The sequence below is a fragment of the Micromys minutus genome, assembly GCF_963924665.1.
Source record: "Micromys minutus genome assembly, chromosome: 10".
Taxonomy (NCBI): Eukaryota; Metazoa; Chordata; class Mammalia; order Rodentia; family Muridae; genus Micromys; species Micromys minutus.
This window is the reverse complement of record NC_137979.1, coordinates 4,302,815-4,323,105: the sequence shown is the minus strand read 5'-3', so window position 1 is coordinate 4,323,105 and position 20,291 is coordinate 4,302,815. Positions and strand designations below refer to the sequence as shown.

The 20,291-nt window shown below is 39.5% G+C and overlaps 1 protein-coding gene across 5 annotated transcripts; it reads right to left on the bottom strand.

Moving 5' to 3' along the window:
• Positions 1–1,117: 1,117 nt before the first annotated feature.
• CLK4 (CDC like kinase 4) lies at positions 1,118–17,446 on the bottom strand. Of its 5 annotated transcripts, XM_080924435.1 has the most exons (14): positions 17,314–17,440; positions 13,552–13,712; positions 12,641–12,707; positions 8,750–8,972; positions 7,618–7,708; positions 7,159–7,225; positions 5,440–5,556; positions 5,186–5,352; positions 4,903–4,997; positions 4,520–4,649; positions 3,388–3,470; positions 2,181–2,260; positions 1,455–1,545; positions 1,118–1,376 (listed from the first exon to the last, which is right to left on the bottom strand). In XM_080924435.1, the coding sequence occupies exons 2-14, from the start codon at positions 13,652–13,654 to the stop codon at positions 1,236–1,238; spliced, it is 1,455 nt and encodes a 484-aa protein (XP_080780561.1). In that variant the 5' UTR covers positions 13,655–13,712; positions 17,314–17,440; the 3' UTR covers positions 1,118–1,235. The 5 variants fall into 5 exon arrangements, with proteins under 5 accessions (XP_080780561.1, XP_080780562.1, XP_080780563.1 ...); XM_080924436.1 differs by lacking the exon at positions 12,641–12,707 and having other exon boundaries at positions 17,314–17,446; XM_080924437.1 differs by lacking the exons at positions 12,641–12,707; positions 17,314–17,440 and adding an exon at positions 10,153–10,211 and having other exon boundaries at positions 13,552–13,685.
• Between the last annotated feature and the right edge of the window lie 2,845 nt (positions 17,447–20,291).

Below are 20,291 nucleotides of genomic sequence, written 5' to 3'. Positions count from 1 at the left end.
TAAGTTGTCCAACACGCAGCCAAGAAGAACACCTGTGGTCCTCAGAACAGTACGTGCTCTTAACTGCGGAGCCATCTCTTCAGCCCTGAAAAGCAACCATTTACTTTTTAGAAATCCTTTTCTTTCCTTTTCCACCAAGACCAGCCTGTGAGAAGTTCCTGAAGATGGACTCAGAAGCCTGTGCTGGGGAATGACAGGCTTAGGGGAGCACAGGGGCTGGACTAGAGAATGAGGTGGGAAATCAAAAACAGGAACATTGTGGAAGTGCTAGTTTCAGGACTGACCTCTAACAGCACCTTTAAAAATGCTGTCATTCCAAAGTCGTGAAAGTGGCGTATGCGGACACGTGGACTGCATGAGAAGCCTAGGTATTCTTCGTATGGCACTCTTAGGACATGCAGCGATATAGTCTTATATAGTCTTACGAAGTTCCTAGCCTGGTTTCCACCGTCCTGGGAAAACTGCCTCTAAAATGCTGAAGTACAGCCTGGCTTTAGTACTTGTCATGCAGAAGAAAGCTTCACATAATTTGTCGTTAGAAATATAGACAGATACAGTTCAAATCTGTCTGTAATACAGAATTAAAATTTTAATCTTAATTAAGTGTGTGGGGCCTGATTAAACTCTGTCATGGACAGAAAGGATACTCATGGGTATCCTTTCATGAGTGCCTGTCGCTATCACCCAAAAGAACAGAAAACTTAAAATTTAATGAAACTTTACCAAGCTATTTTTTTTTTTTTTTGAGTTTTTGGGTTTTTAAACTCTGCCCACCTCTTCAATAATCAATTACATAAAAAAAAAAAAAAAAAAAAAAAAAACCCACCGTTGTCATGAAAAGTTCTACATTTAAGGTGTATAAAGAATACTCAATCACAAAATAGTCAAGATTTCCTTTTACTTGAGGAAAAAAAAAATCACTTCAGAGTCAACCTTCATGTACAAAAGATGAGAGCAATCACATGTATACTGGACACAAAGGGCATTCTAAAGGCCTTTAAAAATGGCATTTAACATCAAAAGGAAAGTTCATTTTAACTCTTATATTGCATTCATTATCAACACCATACTTAACAAGATAGTTATGCTATTGATACAAAACATACAGTATTTACACTTAACTGTACAAAATAATTTAATGTTTACAAAAATATTAGAATGTTTAGTTGACTGACACAGTCTTAAAGTAAATAAATGCTCCTAAAGAAGTATATAGGAAGACCACTGATTCCCATTCATTTCCTTTTTAATAAGTCAAAGAAAGGGTGTTGCAAGGCTTCATCCAAGGTAATCCTTTTTGTTGGGTCATACTCCAACATTCTTCGAACCAGGTCAAACAGCTTCACGTGCTCTTCATCGTGACACAGCATAAATTCCTGGGGGGGGAGGGGTGGTCTTGTTAAATGAGGACACGAATGAAAATGTTACTTAATCATTTATCTTTCCCCTTTTACCTTCAACGGCTTGCAGCGTCTCCTAACATATCTCCCAGCTGAACTATGCTCATCCCAATCTAGCTGGTTATGGTGAAAATACTTGCGTTTCCTACAAAAAAAAAGTTGAAATTAATAAAAATAAGTTCTACACCATTACCCCAATCCCTGGTGGGAACAAGACAGGAACAAATCTTTCACTAAATGTACAGACATTTAGTACATAATTTAAAAAACATCAGCAACAACTAACTATACATACTCTACATAGAACGCTCTTTTCTCATCTGCCCTGGTGGATTTTAGTTATCTCAACTATGTTATGCACAAATAAGAAAATGCTCACTGGCTGTGAATTCTGATCTCACCAGATTTGGAACATGGAAGGGAATGTTTAATAGCGTCCCAGATGAGCTAGGAAACACTACAGTATCCTGTTCAAGGGCACAGAGCTGGCTTGCAACAACAGGAAATTTAAACAAGACTGAAGACTCCAATAAGCATGGGCTCCCATATGTTTTTATCAACATAGAGAAGCCTTTGCATCAAAGTTAACCTGAATACTAAAATAAAGCCCTGTTCTCTACAAGAGCACAAGTTAAAATAATCAATTTTCTGAAAACGACTTTTATAGCTACAAGTCATCACTTGTACAGAATTTCTTTTCTTCAAACTCTGTAGACCTCAGAATAAGCATTACGCCATGACAGTCTAAGCAAAAGCCACTGCGTGTATCTTACAACAAACCTTGTCTTTTGGATCATATGTGCTGGGATGGGTCCTAATATCCGTTCCATCATTGCCAGGTGCTCTTTACTATCATGAGTCTAAAAAAGTTCAGGAAAAGGACTTTAGCATTCTTCACCTTCCTTACATGTACGTAAAAAGGAAAAGAGAATATGGACTGATATAAAAAGACTAGACTAAGGCTAGAAAGAGGCTCAATGGGTAAAAGGCCCTTGTTGCCAAGATCAGCAATATGAGTTCGATACCTGGACTTCCATGGTAGACGAATCAATTCCCACAAATTGTCTTCCACATGTATGCAGCCACCCCCAATAAATAAACATAATTCACAGCAACCAAAGGCCAGACTAGTCAGCTACACAATTTACATCATAAATTCTTTAAAGATGAACAACATTGAAAGAGCTATTTTGTCTGGTGCAAACACTATACAGTCTAAGATAAACTGGGGAGGTCTATATGGTAATCAATATGAAAAGTATCTAACATACAATGCAACAATTTCTATTATATAAACTATTTAACTAGATCACTTACTAACATTAATCCCAGGTAATATAGCCAGTCCAACAATTCTCACCAGTTCTGAGCTTTGTTTAGAACTGTGACTTTAAGGAGATTAAGGCAAAGGCACACAGCTCCCAAATAAGTAAAGCTGACACATACTCAAGTCAAAGACGTTACTCTTAAAAACGAATGCAGTAAGAGCTGGTGCTGGCTAAGCTGGAACAGCAGGAGCTATACACACAGGAGAAATGGTTTCTAGAGCAAAGGCTGAACCATTCTGGGGTAAACTGCTGGCAAAAGGCCTTTTCTCGTTAATAGACAGCAGGGAGTGCTTTTACAATAGCACACTATTTCCAATTTTTGTTCTAGAGAGCAGAATTTGGTTTGTGAGGCATATTCCCCTTTGTAGCCAAGACCAGCCTTAATTTCACAATATAGTTGAGGTTCATAATCTTGATCCACCTGTTTCAGCCTCCTAAGTGATAGATGAACTACATGTTAAAAGGTATCATACACATTTGAAACAAGTTATAACCTCAGTAATAGTAGAAATTTAATCAACTAAAGTTTCTAAAGTAAGATTGTTTACATTTTAATCTCAATGATGGTCTATGGCAAATATCCAATATGGATGCTAAATATAGAATGTTTAATATTAAATTCATTAAAGATCATTAAATAAAAGGTGTTAGATACATACCTGAAAGACTGTGAACCCAAGGTAATACTCAATAAGAATGCAGCCTATGCTCCAAACATCACAAGGCTGAGACCAACCTAAAGCTATTCAAACAAACACAGGCATGTTACATCCAACAACCTTAAACTGCCCACCCTTCCCTACATGCTGGTACTCTTTATAGTCTATCTCAGAGACCACAGGATTTTCAGTTTTAATGCATGTAGCTCAAGCTGGCCTGGAACATGGCATTTTTTCAGTCTTATAAGTAGCAAAATTATAGTTGGTGTTGGCCCTGATTTAGCCACTTTTGTTCATTCTCTAATGCTTACCATGGGGACACTTATACAGCAAATACATTTACATCTGTAGGCAGGAGAGCTCGGGCTCAGACACAAGTTTTCTTCAATCACCACACCTCAATATACTTTTCCTCAGGGGTAACTGCAGCCCTTCACTCCATTCCTCAGTGAATTACCTTCTGACAGTCTGGAGCCTCGTCTCACTTTTCTAACCCTTTCCCAACATCACCTGACTGCTAATGTCTAAAGCAACTGCTTTCTCCTGTGGCATTCAACCACTTCTTCCTCTCTAATTTGCCTTTATCCTAGGGAACTTCACCCATACAAATAGTATTTTATTCCCCCAGTCTCCAGATTTCTTTTCCAGTGACTCCAACTTCAGATCTGGATCAATTATAGCAGTGTTTCCAAGCTCCCAATCCTACCAGTGACTTCTAAGTTTTGAGGTATAACACATGCTCCCTGAGTTACAAAATTCTACTTTTCACTTTCAGCTTTCTCTCATCATGGCTAACACAGAGACTCTCTTCCTTTCCTCCTGTTCCATGTCTACTTCATGTCTAGATCTGCACACCAAGCTCTTGGCATCTGTACCAGAGCCTCACCTTGGCAGTGGAGTAAAAACAGGTGACACATAATTTCACGATCACGAGACTACAATACCCTCACCAAGCATACCAACCACATTATGATCAATTAAGAATCACAAATCATCAACACTCAGAGGATCGTTCATAAACATGGCCATACAGGAGAAACATGCAAAACTCTTCTCTATATTCTCCTAACATCATTTTAGTTAACCATGACCATCAACAATTAAACATTTAAGATGTCTGGTGTCTACTAACCCAAAATGACCTCTGGAGCCCTGTAGTGCCTTGTGGACACCAAAGTACTATGGTGTTCATCATCATATGTTGCACTTCCAAAGTCAACAACTTTGATATCCGTGTTTTTCAATGTGCGCTCATCTCGTTTCTAGAGATACAATTGAATAAAGACATATACTCAACAAAGGCATATACATTCCACAGCACTACTCAAAGGCTTGCAAATGAACCCTCCCTTTTCCACCCTCCCTCCCTCTCTATCCCAACACACACATCCTATTCATCCTCCATTTGTGGATGGGCATCAGAACATGCACAGGCACAGAAGCCAAATTACTCATTCAAGGATCCCCAAGATAAAGTCATTTTAAAGGCAAAATTAAAACAAGTCTTTAACTTACCATTTTAGAATTGTATTTGACTACATAGTCAGACTTCACAAATAAAATATTTTCAGGTTTTAGATCCGTGTGTGTTAATTTATTATGATGCAAAACTACAAAGGAAATAGAGAGCCATCATTAGTCTTGCTTGGAGATTTAACAGGGTCCAGATGAGTGGAAAGAGATGAGAAGTGGAAATGATCATGACAGGGATGTCAGCTTTACCTGTAACCTGCAAGTGTTCATATGCTGATTAGATAACAAAGACAAGAAAATAGACTGTGTGTTCATGAATACTTACAATTTATAGATTGGCAGATCTGATAAGCCATTTGCCTGATGTGATCAATTTGAAAAGGCAGAAAGCTATTTTCTTTAATAAAATCATAGGTACTAAGTCCCAGCAGCTCAAACACAATACAAACATGACCATGATGATCAAACCATTCTAGCATCTGGACACATCGGCTAAAAGAGATCAAAATAACAACAGTTCAGTGCACAGAAGTGAGCATCTCACACAGTATGATAGCTTGTGGTTCGATGTGTACTTACAAGACACTGTTAGGGTCAGTGCTGTTCAAGTGCTCCAACACTTGGATTTCAGAGCGAGCTGCCTCCCGGTAACGGCCTACATTTTTTACAATTTTCACTGCTACATGTAAGCCATCCCTTCAAGACAAAAGATGATGATGCTAAATACACAAGTAGTGGGATCAAACTGCATACCCTATGAAAGGCGTTCTTTTCTATTTTGTTTTTGAGACAAGATTTCACTATTATGTAGCTCAGGCTGTGCTTAAACTAACTATGTAGCCCAGACTGACACTGAACATGTGCTACTTGTACCTCAGCCTCCTAAAACACAACTGTAACTACAAGTTTCCCATATCATTATTCTAAATCACTCGGAGCCCATATTATTAGGTTCCAGATCATCATCTCAAAACAAAGCAACCATCCATGTAATATTTAGAAATTTTAACATTTGTTTCTAAAATTTTATCTAGATTTTATTCAAGCATTTAAAACACACACACACACACACACACACACACACACACACACACGCTAAGAATCAGAGTATGCTGTTGTTCAAAGCACTTGTTCATTTACTAGGCTGGACCTCTTCTGTGCCAGAGACAAGGTACAGGGGCTACTCCTTTATGCCTCAGTTCAATGACAAAGATGATGAGCACATTAAAACATGCTCACAAAAGAGATGAAGCTCCAAATAATCATTCAATAAAGTAGCAATTTACACAATACAGAACCCTGAAAGATAGCTGTGAGCCTGTCAAGCTGCAGAAAATCAAGCAGCTGGGTAAAGACACCACTGACAAGTTATAAAGCGCTCCCACCCCAGCACTTTACAGGCTCATTTTCTGCAAGTTTGGAGAAATAGCTCCATGGAGGGCAGTGGCTTGGGTTGGGGCATTTCCAGGAATACTCCTAAAAAGTATAAACTCAGTATTTTGAGAAAAATCATACAAAGTGGTATGAAAGTAAATTTAAGGCTAAAATGTTTTTTTTGGCTAGCAACTGAAACAGCACCTTGAACATGCTAGGCAAGTGCTGTACCACTAAGCCACAACCAAGCTCAACAATAAAACATTTCCAAATACAGAGAATGGGGGAGTGGTGGTGGTTGTGGTGGTAAAAAATACATTTCTAAATGTGAACTCAAACAGTTGTGGGTAACAGATCAAGGAGCTATGATATGAAGAGTCACCAAATATGTTTAAAGACAAACTTGATTTTCAAAACTACTGATATATATACAGTAAGCTAACAAATTATACCCTTTCCAACTATTTCTAGTGAAAAAAATTACTGTCATTTTAGAAATGTGTAGTTTTAATTATGTTTTTAAGGTTACTTACAAAAAGTGGTAAAACCACAGAGCAGAAGTTCTGACAGGACATGGTGCAATGAGGTAGGTCAGTGTATTTCACCAGAGAATATAGACTTTATTCTGTAGGTCTTAATAGAATGTGTAGTTCAGGAAATGCACTCTAACATGTAAATTTAGTTGTATTTTATTGATGCTGCAATCGAAAAGCAGCTGAACTTGTCTGAGCATTCCTTTAATTACAGAATCACCTCCACCTAAGAGAGACTGCCACCATTCCCAACAAAATTAATACTCATGGCATATACATTATGTTGAATTTCAGAAATTCTGTTGAATACCTCTCAGGAAAACTTGTAGCAACCACTTAAAATGCATTGTAAAATATAGCAGAATGTTCGAAAAGGAAAAAGCAAACTTACATTCCATGATCAATGCACTCTACAACTTTGCCAAAGGCCCCTTCACCTAAAGTGTCCACGATTTCATCTAAAGTAAGGGAGAGAAAGAGAGGTCTAAGTCCCTAAGCACAGTTATCCAGCTGTTCAAACAATGAATGCTTAAGAGTGCCATATTTCCAAATGATCTTTAGCAAAGCATAACTAAGGTTTCATCGCTCAAGTTATTGCATTTCAGCTGCTACAAAGCAATTCCACAGAGCTATCTGTCTTGCTCTAATCTCAAACTCCACTGATTATTTTGGAATTTTAAGAATAGAAATATTTAAATTCTACAGAAAAGAAGAAATACAAAAGAACAAACAAACCCACAAAAAACAAAACAAAAAGCAATGAAGAGTCTTTAGCCCCCCGCTGACAAACTATTCTTTAAAAGATTATTCTGTCTGCAAAGTTTAAAAAGTGTTGAAAAATATTCTATACATCTTGCTCTTAGAACGTCTCCACTTTGACAGATCAGGTGACCCTCCTCATCATCCTCTATACTCCTGGATCTTTTCCTTCGGTGGCTCTTCTGGAACGGCAAGTGGGCAGCACCAAGATCGTCCAGCCAATCAATATATCAGAGTGAATTCAGGGCAGAATACGCAATTCATTCAGCGGGGAGATATTCAGGCATTCAGATAAGCACCAGGCCACGAACAGTTGGCAGGAGCAATTTCAAATTCAGTCCCCAGAAATTCACAGGGCACAGTTTATGTTACAGAAGAAAAACATGGCAAGGAACAGATTTTCAGATAAGATACTTAAAGTGGCAATAGAAAAAAACAACACAATTGTCTCTTTAAAATACTGATTTAATTGAAGTCTGAAGTTTAAAGAATGCAATGTCATGATTTACTAATTTCTGCTATAACCATATGCTGTGAGTTGAGTTGTCTAGTTAGTCAGGAAAGCATCAAGATTAGTTGAAATTGTTCTCTTTTAGCAACATTTAAAAGTGGACATCATCATAGTAAGAGGGGAGTAAAGACTAATTTATTTCAATCTTCCGTCTAGTAACTGCTGGCTCTAGAGAAAACCTTGGGAGAGAAATGGTATCTCAAGGTTTACAAATAAAAACGTCTAGCTTTCTCAGTAGATTTTCCACTCAGCACCCAGGCTCACAACTTCAGCAAATTAATGCAGACAAATATGTGCTGTACTAGGAGCTAGGCGACACATGAGTCAGCAACAGCTAAACACTCCAGCAGTGTGACCTGCCTGCGTTGTTTCCAACTATCAGTAAAACAGTTTCTTTAAAAAGAAAAAATCTTTACATTCAAAGAAAAATGGGTGCCTCATTTTTTAAATATACTATACAACCACAAAATAAGATGTTCTTACTATTATAGCCAACAAACTCATCTGTTTTGCAGAATGAGTGCGCAGGCAAAATGAAGACTAAGTAATACACGGGTGGTCAATTATGAGAAAGTGTGTATTTCCTTTAAGGATTTGAGTAGCATATATATAATTACAGCATATCCAAATTACATTAAGAAACTTTAGAAACTTATCACTCTTTTAGAGCTTTATAATCAATCCATTCAAAATAAAAACAAATCACTCATACCGAATGTGACTGATGACTTGCACAGTGTCTATTACGTTTTCTTTTAGGGCTGCTTCTCCTGCTTCTGACTGAGGATTTACTGCAATGGATCCGGTAAGAGCTTTCAATATCTCTATGGTAATGTCTTGGAACATAGCCTTCGCAGTAGTCATTTCTGTATTCATCAATGTATCTCCGGTCCCGATAATCTCTCTCATTCAAGCATCTTGCTTCTAAATAGTGACTGCGAACACATTAAAGGATTTCAAATCATTCTCTTCATTCTAGAATAATGTGGTTCACACAAAACTTTCAAGAATTCTTGGTTTAAACAGCTAACTCAATAAAAGGAAAAATTCAAATCAATGAGATGAAATTTGCATGTATAAAAAAGCTTAGGAACTAATTTTTAATCAAATAGGTCCATAATTTCTCCATATGAAATTGCTACAGCCAGGCATGGCTTGAATCCCAGCACTTGGAAGGTGAGGGCAGGAGGATCAAGTATTCAGGGCCATCCTGAGGTACACTACAAGTCTGGAGCCAACCTGAGCCAATGAAACCATTTTAAAAATACCCCATACATTAGAAAATTGCTGTCAACCATTTCATACCAAGGAACAAAGCTTCAATTACAATATGCTATGATTAAATGTTCCTTTACCCTCTAAAAAGTCAAAACCAAACATGCAAACCTGTTCTTAAATGCACTGGTTGTACAACATAGGCATCTGAAACTAGCTTCCTTTTCTCAGAGATACACATTTGGAAAAAGGCAAAAGAGGACTCCTTTCCCTTAAATTAAGAGCATTTTAAATATCCCCGACCAAAACTTCTTCCAGAATGTGTATCACAGATATGAGGATTTTTAAATGTCTTTCAGCCCTTTCATTTACTAACTCCATTAAGATCCCTAATGATACAGCACTGTTGCAGAGCTTGCTAGTGGCAAAATCTTAGACACTGTCAAACTGCCACTACTGCCCCATGTCACCTATCTTCTCTCTTTTCTATGTCTCAGCTCTCCACTACTCCTGTTTGAGAAACAGAGACCAGAACTTCTGAGGCCTGCCTAGTGTAACAAGCATATCTAAACAGACCTTCCACACAAGAAAGGGTCCAGGACTGTGGAACCCTCCCACTCTACCTGCCTTTCTAATTTCCTGTGACTCTTGCTTAAAAAATAGCCAAGAAACAGCAAACAGCATTTTCTAGTGCCACAGTGCATCTACAGATTCCTCTGAGAACCTAATGGAAGTTGTAGACCTTTTTCCCCAAGAAACGTATAAATGAATAAACAAAACTTGGCAAGAACTTCATAGAGGTCATGGACCTCAGGAAGTCAATGGATCCCAGCTGAGTGTCCTGATCTGATGGAAAGAAAAGGACAGATTCAATTGGCCCAGTTTCCCATCCCCCTCTACCTGGGATGAGTGTCCTCTTCAACAGAGTGCGAAGCTTCAAGAGGGATGCACATGGAGCACTGGGGGAGAGAGGGGACACCTGCCCAGTCAGACAAATCAGCTAAATAATCCTGACAAGCAATGGAGTGACAGATGTTGCTGCAGCTGCCCCGTCAACCCCCTTACACTCCCCAGAATATGCTATCATTTTCTTCCCCAGGTGCTGGTTTAAGCAGAAATAGAAACATCTCTAGGACTACCATTCAACAAGACTAGCATCTAATTCAGGATGGGCCTTCTTCTTGCCTATCATCTTTCTCAAGTTCTCAATTTCTGGAGAAACAAGTCAGGCTATTAGGACTAAACTCTAGGCCTGAGACAGTTGGTCTGAAGTAGAGATCTACATCAAAGTCAAGAAGCTAGCCATACCTCTACAGGCATCCTATTTAATTTTATAAGTTATCACACACCCACCAAATCCAAAGTCTATCATTTCAAAAAATAGACTAATAATAATCTTTAACTAGAATACTACATAAAACTGGCCCTGCTGATAATCCAAAACAATCTACCAACAATAAAAAATGGGTGGTGATACTATCATGAGCAGATCACGAGAAGGACCTTTCCAATTTATGACAACCAAAGAACAAAGTTTAGAGATTAAAGACTACTGAGTTGTACAAGTTGTGGACATGGTAGACAGAATAAACAGATTTGATTTTTTAAAAAATATCCACTAAATGCCCAGTAAAACTGTTAAGTAAATTGGCTTTTTTTTTTTCCCACACAGGTCCTGTGGAAGACAAAATAAAATCATATAAGGCAAATTCTCTGACAACAAAGGAACAATTTAAGATTACAACAACAACAAAAGAAAATCAAAATAGATGAATGCAAAAAATGTTGAAAAGATGCAAATGAACACTTAGACTCAGGGAAGGCAAAGAATTCAATTTGCTTAAAATTATTAAGGAAGAATTCATGACAAAGATGGAAGCAGATAAGCATCTTAAAGGAAAGCCAAGATTTGGACAAAATAAAAAGCTGAAGAAATTCCAGACCAGCATAGTGCCATCTTACACTTATACAGACAGCACCACCAGCCAGAGGTTTAAAATGCATGTATCTACTCTGCAGACAGCAAGTAGATGATTGCATCAAGAACCAATTTTCACCCAGGACAATATGTCACTAGAAGCCCTGTACACACAAACTAAAGGTGTTTTTGAAAGGACAGAATACTGAATATAGAGTTTACAAATGAAGACCCAGGTTACACTGAGTTCTAAATCTAACTCTGCATACCTCCTAGGTGATTTCTAGTCATATCAAGTCTATCAAAGGTTTAAAACTTGGTACTCTGTGTTACAAGGAGACCATATATATATATATAGATAGATAGATAGATATAGATATATATATATAGATATATAGATATATAGATATAGATATAGATATATGTGTGTGATATATATTATATTATTTTATATAACATATAAACATATTCATATATATGTTATTTACAGCCATGTTGGTCTTCCTGGTATTTGAGGCAGAATAGATTAAATCTGTTGAAAGGGAGACCAACTCACAGGCTACTGCCAAAAGACAAATCAGGAGAAAAATGCCTTATAAATATATGACAAAGGGTTAAAATAATACATAATAAAAACATCTTGTAAATCAGTAAGAAATATACTTTAGTATAAAGCAATTGACATAAAAATTCTTCAAAAATCTGAATAAACTCACTAGAAATTTAGAAATTCAGATTTAGAAAACCATTTAAAATAGATAAAACTAGAAACAGCACCAAGGAGCATGTTATAAGCTTTCTAGAAAAGAAATGAGAATATGCAATAAGAACCTTGTAAAACTTCATACCCTTTAACTTGAAAATGCCTCTTCTTAGAATCTACTCTCAGGAAATAACCACAGGCAAAGATTTGTACACAAAGATCCCTTAGGAACAGACAGAAATAATTCAGTCAAGCAATGGGCAATGGTTTCCATAGTGCTGCTCCTTTTTACTGCTGCTTCAATTTCCCAGTAACTTTATTAAAATACTCATGAAATTTTTAGTTTCAAAAAGATATTTACAATTAATAAACAGTCTGGGTTATGATGAATAATAATCACCAAATCAGTCTGATGTCAATGTCAAAGATGGTAGTGCTGACTTAGTGGTTAATTGGACTGACTGGATTTTATAGTTATTACGAACACAAATCACTCAAATCAACCTTGTCACATATATAATATTCTCTAGTACTATGTATAATTAGTTGTAAGATGGTAAGCTTTAAAGAGTATCTTGTACTCATTAATAATGGGGTACACTTGTATAGTGCTCATTAATAAGGTCTGATCATTGAATCTTGCCATAACCTTATCCAGTACCCCTTATATAACTGTTTGATAAAACATAATTTGTTTACAAGAACTACACACAAGCTCTTTGGCAGACAACTCTGTTTAGCATGGAGAAGGAAAAAAAATTACATACTGTTTTTTAAAGTAACCCCAGCTGGCTAATTTAGAAAGCAATCTGGTAAACAGCCCCAATGGAACATCTGTACAAACAAGGAGAAAACATAGAACCAACAAAACAGATGAGAAAGGGAAATTAATGGAAGGCAGAGTGAAAGAAACTACTCACCTAGCCTTTCTTTACTATTTAGATTCTTTTAACTCTATATAAACATATTACCTCCAAATTTTATATCATAATTAAAATAAAATAAGACATACTATCACAAATTTTTACTGAAGGTCTATCCTAAACTACCAGAAAATGCCTGTAGAGAAAATTCTCAAAATATAAAGCAAGTTTCTAAACATCTCAGAGACACATACCCAGGTGTTTTATACATATAATCTGTAGATGTCACATAAATGGCTAACTCCCCAAAGCACTTTAATGGTCTCAGCGTTTGTTGCTTTTCTCATCTGGACTAACCATTTTCTATACATCTCAATTGTGAAACACCTCTTGCACACCCAAATATATATGCCATCTTCCTATGGATAGTTAAAACTACTTGTTGGGTATCAGTATTACTCAACTTTGTATATGTTGTTAAATATAATCTTCTGACTTTCTTCTTTTTTTACGGAAGGGTTTCTAAGAATTTTTGGGGACCTCACACATAATAGGTAGCAAGTGGTCCACATCCTTAGAGCTCTTAGTTTTAGTCACTTACTGAGCTACTGTTTCCCATCAATCCCAGACAGACATAGGACAGACTATTTTATTCACAACTTTTAGTCTAGGCAGTATAGACCCTAGCCTATGATCTTTTGCTAACTTTTTTTTTTTTTTTTTTTTTTAGAAATAAACACGTCTGAATTCCAAATTTGATAAAAGCTATATAAGCAAATGACAAATTGTTAAAACTTAAAATGCAAGTCATTTACCAATCCGTGTCTTTAAACTGATGATGTGGTTTACAATGCCTGTTCTCTTGTGTACTGCTGTGAGACCTCCTCTTCCGTTTGTGACTTCCACTGTAGCTTTCATGGCCCCAGCTTTCTCTGCTATCCCAATCAGGACAGTGAGTTCGTTTGGAATGCCGCATCTGTTAACAAGAGGAGGGAGGGGAAAGCGTGAGTGGGAAGCTAAAGATGGTTGTATAATTACCATTGCTTAAATATGAATACCTCGTACACACGGTCTTAGGTACATTTCCCAAAGCTTGGAAAACAATACCACTCCTAAGTGAGATGAGTGCTGCATGGAACTGACCCTAGGACTAAATGACTGACAGCACAAAGCCTTTAATATGTCTTTCACTACTCAGTGCGAGCCTTCAGAAACACTTTTAAGTTTTTGTTTGTCTTTTGAGACAGGGTTTCTCAGTTAGCCCTGGCTGTTCTGGAACTAACTCTGTAGAAAAGGCTGGCCTCAAACTCAGAAATCTGCCAGCCTCTGCCACCCAAGTGCTCTTATTAAAGGTATTTGTCAAAGCACCTGGCTATTCTTTAAGTTTTTTTTAAAGGGCCAGTTAAAATTGCTCAAGGGCTGGAAAGATTACTCAGTAACATGCTTGCTGTGCAAGTATGAGGACACGAGTTCAGACCACCCACAACCACATAAAAAGCCAGGCGCCATAGCACTGACCTGTAACTCCAGACCTGGGGGTGGGGCGGGGTATATGAACCCTGAAACTCACTGGCCAGCCCAGTCTAACTTAATTGGCAAGTTCCAGGGTTCAATCAAAATTCTTGCCTGAAAAAATGTGAAGACCTATGGAGATATCCCATGCTGGCCTCTGGACCGCGCACTGAACAGAATGTACATGTGCATCCCAACACATTTTTTTTTATTTCCTTCAATTTATGCTGATTTTTAAAATTAGGTCACTTAAAATGTTAATAATTCTACCAACTGAGATATATTCCCAGTCTCTAAACTTGGATTTTAAAAATCAAGACTGAAATGAATGTATAGATTTTTTTTTCCCTTCAAGACAGAAAGTTTCTTAGTATAGGCCTGGCACTAGTTCTGTAAACTATGCCTTGAACTCACACACCTGCCTCTGCCTCTGGAGTGAATCAAAGGTGCGCACCACCACCTCCAGGGCAGATCTGCATATAAGAACACCTACAATTATAGTTAGGGATAGTCTACCCCAATAGTATCATAAATGTCCTTCAGTCTGGCAAAGTTTAATACAAATAATTAAAAGTGAAAGAAGCAAGGAAGTAATTGGTTTAAAGGTAAAGAGCCTTTCAGTAATGAGATTTCTTTTGCTTCAGTCTGTAGAGTTCCTTTCTCTAAATGCCAGAATTAGTCCCATCCTTAAGCTGAGGCATAGCCAGTGACATCAGATAATGATAACAATTCCCAGACTTCATCTATAGCCTCCTATGGATTTCTCCCAGGCTCAGTATCTAACATTTATTCTTTTACATGTATTTGACTGTTGTATGCCAGTGTTAATTCTTTCATCATATGGGTCTCAGAGATCAAAGTTGGCCACTGTTACCCACTTAACCACTCTTCTCCCCTAAATCAAATTTTTAAAAGATTAATTTTATTTTTAATGGAGATGGGGTGGGGAAGATCTGCACATGAGCGCAGTTGCCTATGGACACCACAAGAGGGCATAGGTTCCCTAAAGCCTATATGTCCTTCACAAGAGCAGTCTCTGAAGTTCCATAGTTAAATCTTTAATTTTGCTAAGCAGATTTTAATGTTTTTTTTGGGGGGGGGGCAAAGAAGCTAAATAAGGTCCAAATGGAGCAAAACCAATTTAGTTGACTGCCTTCAGCTTGACTGAAAAATAAGCTAACAAATCTATTAAAGCCTAGAAGGCAGTCTCAGTTCTCCAAAGTGTTCCTCAGAAAGGGTGTTCATGACAACATCAGGGTGTGATGCTACTAATATCTCCTAACTACTGAGGATGTGATGAGGGAGAGGAGGTCCTAATTGTTAGGCCAGACTCTACCACTGACCTATATACCCCGTTCAAATATTCAGTAAACTATATTCCTTCTTCTAATTCTATGCCTGCCAGACATCTTTCCAGTAATGTGGCTTCTTTTTTAGCTCAGTTAAAAATGGGAAAGCAAGGATCAAGCCACTCACAAAGAAATCCCCAAATTCTTTTTCGGTATCTCAGTAAAAGTAAGCCAAGCATTTCTTTTGATACAGTCATTTTAATATGGCAAAGGAAAATAGACAACACTGCAAACTTGAGACAAAAGCCAAAACTCAAGCTTTCTTAAGAGAAACACTCATCTTCCTATTTTTACTGGAATTCTGTGGACACATTCCTTCTACTATCAAAATAGTATTTAAGGTTTTGGTGTGATTAAAGGTTTTTTTCCCTGTTTTTGGGAACTGAATTCTGAATCTCAAGCCACTTGGCTTAGCCACAGGCTAAGCACTCTTAAAAACACAGCAGTCAAATGTACAGCTTCTGATGACTCATCATTATGACTGGCCATTAGGGTTTCACAAGACGTGGGTGCTTGCTTCAAGCTCCCCCTCCCCCTCCACTTCACATGGCTACAATTCTCAACTTATCAAGTTTCTAATATGCAAACCCACCTATCAGTGGGTCCCAGTCCCAACAGGCCCTATGAACATTCCCCAACCCTACTCTGATCTTCTAGCAAAGTTTGGAAATAATTTTCTTAGACAGGTGTGGTGGCACATGCCACCCTGGAGGCAAAGGCAGGTGGAGCTATTAGAGAGTTCAAGGATAGCCTGGTCTGCACATCGAGATCTTGTTTCAAACAACCAAATATTTGAAATATTTACATACAAGGCAAAGTAAAAGACTTCTGAGCTCATGAGATTAAAGCTTCTTCTCATACACAGGGGGGGAAAAGCTACCTCAAAATATGACATTATTTCTAATACGTTTCTTTCAATAAAAGATACAAGAAAAGAAATATGATTCTCCACCACTAGAAGTTTCGGGCTCCTATTTAAGTGGGGAACAAGAGGCCCTCGGGTGAGTGTTCAAAGTCAGGTCAAATACCGACAGCCTTAATATTTGACCAGATGACTACCGGCTCCAGGTTTAGAGGACTGTCACCATGTAAATGCAATGTTCGCTCTCTAATCCCACCACTCTGGAGGCAGAGGCAAGAGAGTGTCTTGAGTTCGAGTCCAGCCTGGTCTACCTAGTTCCAGGGCAATCGGGGCGACCCAGGTCTGGGGACAGTGAAGGGGAAGGTGGCAGGAAGGACGAACCTTCCTTCTCAAGTGTGTTCCTCGAAGCTGGAGGCGAGCGCCAGCCACCTGGATCGCCGCAGGGCCTGCCCTACCTACCGGGCGGCCGGCCAGGGCCCTTAGAGCTGGGGAACAGGGCGAATATCGGACTTTGGAAAAGCCTCCAGTCATGCAAACGGCCGAGGCCGTCAACAAGGGTGAGGAGGGGTCTGGGTGACTCGACTCCGGACGACACTAGCGTCCCTGCTGGTCCCTGCGATGGCCGGCCGAGGCCTGGACAAGAGGTGAGCGAGGCCCGAGCTGCCGGACAGCAGCGTCGGGCGAACCCGGGGCCTGCGGGCCTTGACTGGAGCGGCGAAGCCGCAGCAGCTCGGGTGCTGTCGCCGCCGGCTGAGAGGCACCCCGCCAGCCCCGCGGACGCATCCTCGGGTGCTGACGCCCAAAGCCCACTCTTTCCTCAGACACCTAGCTCTGAGCGACACTGCCCACCTCACCTCCGCAAAAGCAAAAGGCCTTTTGGCCGAGAACTGTCGCCAAACCGCCGTCGTCTCTCTCCAGCCGCTGCGACAAACACCGACAAAATGGCGTCCGCGCCGTCACCCCACAACCTCCTCAGGTGGATCCAGCGCCACCTACGCCGAGCAAGCGCGCATGCGTCACGGAGCCTCGTGCTCGCTCACAGAGCCTTCAAGGGGGCGGGGGTCTGTGACGTCAGGGACGGGGGGGCCTTGATCGTCCGTACTGTGGCTGCGCAGCTCTGGGGGGCCTGTGGGACGAGGTTCTGTCAGCCCGTCAGGCTGAGGTTCTTTCTGTTCTTAGGTGAACCTGGAAGGCCGCCTTAAGTCGACAGCGCGTGTCGGGCTCCTACAGAAGAGTTTTGCTGGGCGTGGCCAACCTCTGACCTTTGCCGGTCGTCTTAAAGTGGGGTCGCTCATCGTCACCCCTCAACCTTCTCCGCACCTCAGCTCCAGGTAGAGCCACCAGAGCTCAGAGTCCCCCGAATGCTCCCTGTTAGGGCAGCTCAGTGACCAGAATATGTCTGTCACCTGGCATTTCCGCTCTAAACTGGATTTGGAGAAGTTTACCTGAATATGCTTCTAAAAACAAGCTTAGCAGGCGCTTACCATTTCTCTTTCTCCCTTCTCCTTTCCTTTCTCCCATTCTTTCTCCTCACCTTCTCAGCCAGCAAATCAAAAGGAATGGGAAAGTTTGTCCTAAGACTTCTGACAGTGTTCTTCCGGTTACGACCATGGCAGCCTCGCTTTCTATAAGTTACTCAACAAACGGACATTTGTGATCAGAAGACAATACATTTTTTATTTTTTTCTTTAATTTTGGAGAACTGGGCTTAGGTGGCACAGGCCTGTAAACCCAACAAATAGGAGGGTCAGGAATTCTGGATCATTCTGGGCTATATAGCAAGTTCAAGGCCAGTCTGGGCTACATGAGATCAAAACTCAAAAAACAAAGCTGCTGAGAATCCAACATCATAAATACTGCCTAACCCAGTAGAGTTGAACTTCTGGTCCGCCTCTTCTTCCCCGAAGAGCTGGGATCATAAATATAAGCTGTCAGGACAAGATTAATGAAAAACTCTATGCCAATCACTTTATAGACAGTCTTGGTCATCTAGACAAACCTACGAAGTATTAGCTCCTTGTTCTAATTACAGATATTTAACTCCTGAAAATGCCATTCACACCTCAGCCTGCTAGCTCCAGAGAACTTACGGTTTAATTGTCACACTGACTGCATCCTTTCTTTCTGCAAAGTCAAAAGCAACTTACTTTTCTTAGTCAGATAGAGGAAAATGTTCTGAGTCCATCTTTTGGCAAGACCAAAAGGGTGTGTCTTAAAAAGCCATGTTTCAAGGTAATTTGTCACCGAAGCTCCCATTATGAAACAATGAATCCCTTCACATTTATTGAAGTTCACTAAAGGGCACACCATGAGTCACAATGGATCTCCCAGGCATCCTCCACTGCCCAAGATGGACAACATCCAGTTTCCTTCAGGATTCATAACACTTCCTGAGGAGAAAGTCAAACAACACAAGAGTAACAAAGATTCAGTCAAACAATGTTGAAAGCATCCCAATTACGAGTTCACTTTGCAGTGCATAATACTGGCTCTAAAAACTGTAGGAGATAAACCATTTACCAGAAACTTTGACTAGGTCATGCCCAAAAGTTTATAGAGAAGGTAAAATTCCTTCTAATAGTGAATTCTTAGATTACCCTCCCCCATATTAGAATGGAAAACTAGAAATTAAACTTTAAACTGAGGTCATTGACATTTTCAGGTGCCCAAGGATGGAATCCCTGAGAATTAAACTAGTAGCTAAATGTTTTTTTTTTTTTAATCTCTTAAAATCTATCACACATGACTAATCTCTATGTCCCTACATTGATCTAACTAAAATCTAAATTAAATTTTTAATTGACTCTCTGGAGACTGTGGAGTGGGTGGTCACTGAACCCATGCCATGGCTCACAGATTTGGAGATCAGAGGAAGACACACAGAAATCAGTTCTCTTCCTCTACAGTGTGGGTTCTGAGGATCAGACGAAGATTGATAGCGTTGACAGAAAACATCGTTCCTCACTGAGCCATCTCCTGGGTCCCTCCCATCAGTTACTTTTAATTGAATAAAATTGGTGGTACTGACTAAGTTTCACTAAATAAATAAATAAATGAACCCCAGACACCAAGCTCAGTAGCATAGAGCTATGAAACCAGCATGTGAGAGATGGAAGGTAGAAGATCATGTGAAGGTCATCATCCTAGGCTGCACAGTAAGTTCTAAGGCAGCCAGGACTACATGAGACCCTATCTTACAAAGCAAAACAACTCAACATACTGGCTTCCCCAATTCTACTTCCTGCATTTTTCTCAACATTTAAAATGTATTGTCTTTCAGTTGGTAAACTGCTTGCCTAGTATGCATGACCTCTAGGGTTTGTTTGAAAAACCAAACACCCCAGCTGTTTAACTTACTGAATAAAGACTGGCGAGCCAGATGCTATTGTGACAGCTTGCTAGCTCAGAGAGGGAGAGCACCCAGATGACCTTCCTATTCCACAGATGTCCCAGAAGGAAAAGGCTCTACCAGTGTCCCAGGAGAAGACCTTTTCTCCTCCACACTTTGTTAAATGCCCTTCAACTCAAAGACCTTCCTTTCTGTTTACTTATGTTCACTCCAGTCAGCTGGTTACTCACTCTGCCTCTTGACCTATGGTTGAATTTACTTAGCTCTTGGATTAAAGGTGTGTGCTCGGGCTGAGCCATACCACAGCTACTTGTTTATTGTAAATAGAAAGCTCTAGGATCAGAGGCTGAGCCATACCACAATTAGAACCACAATCTTGGGGTTCACAACAGGATCAAATATCCTGCAACAGTAGGGACCATGATATTGGTACTGAACAAACAGTAGGAACACAGGAGTCTGCAGAGTGGAAAAGTCTTTTCA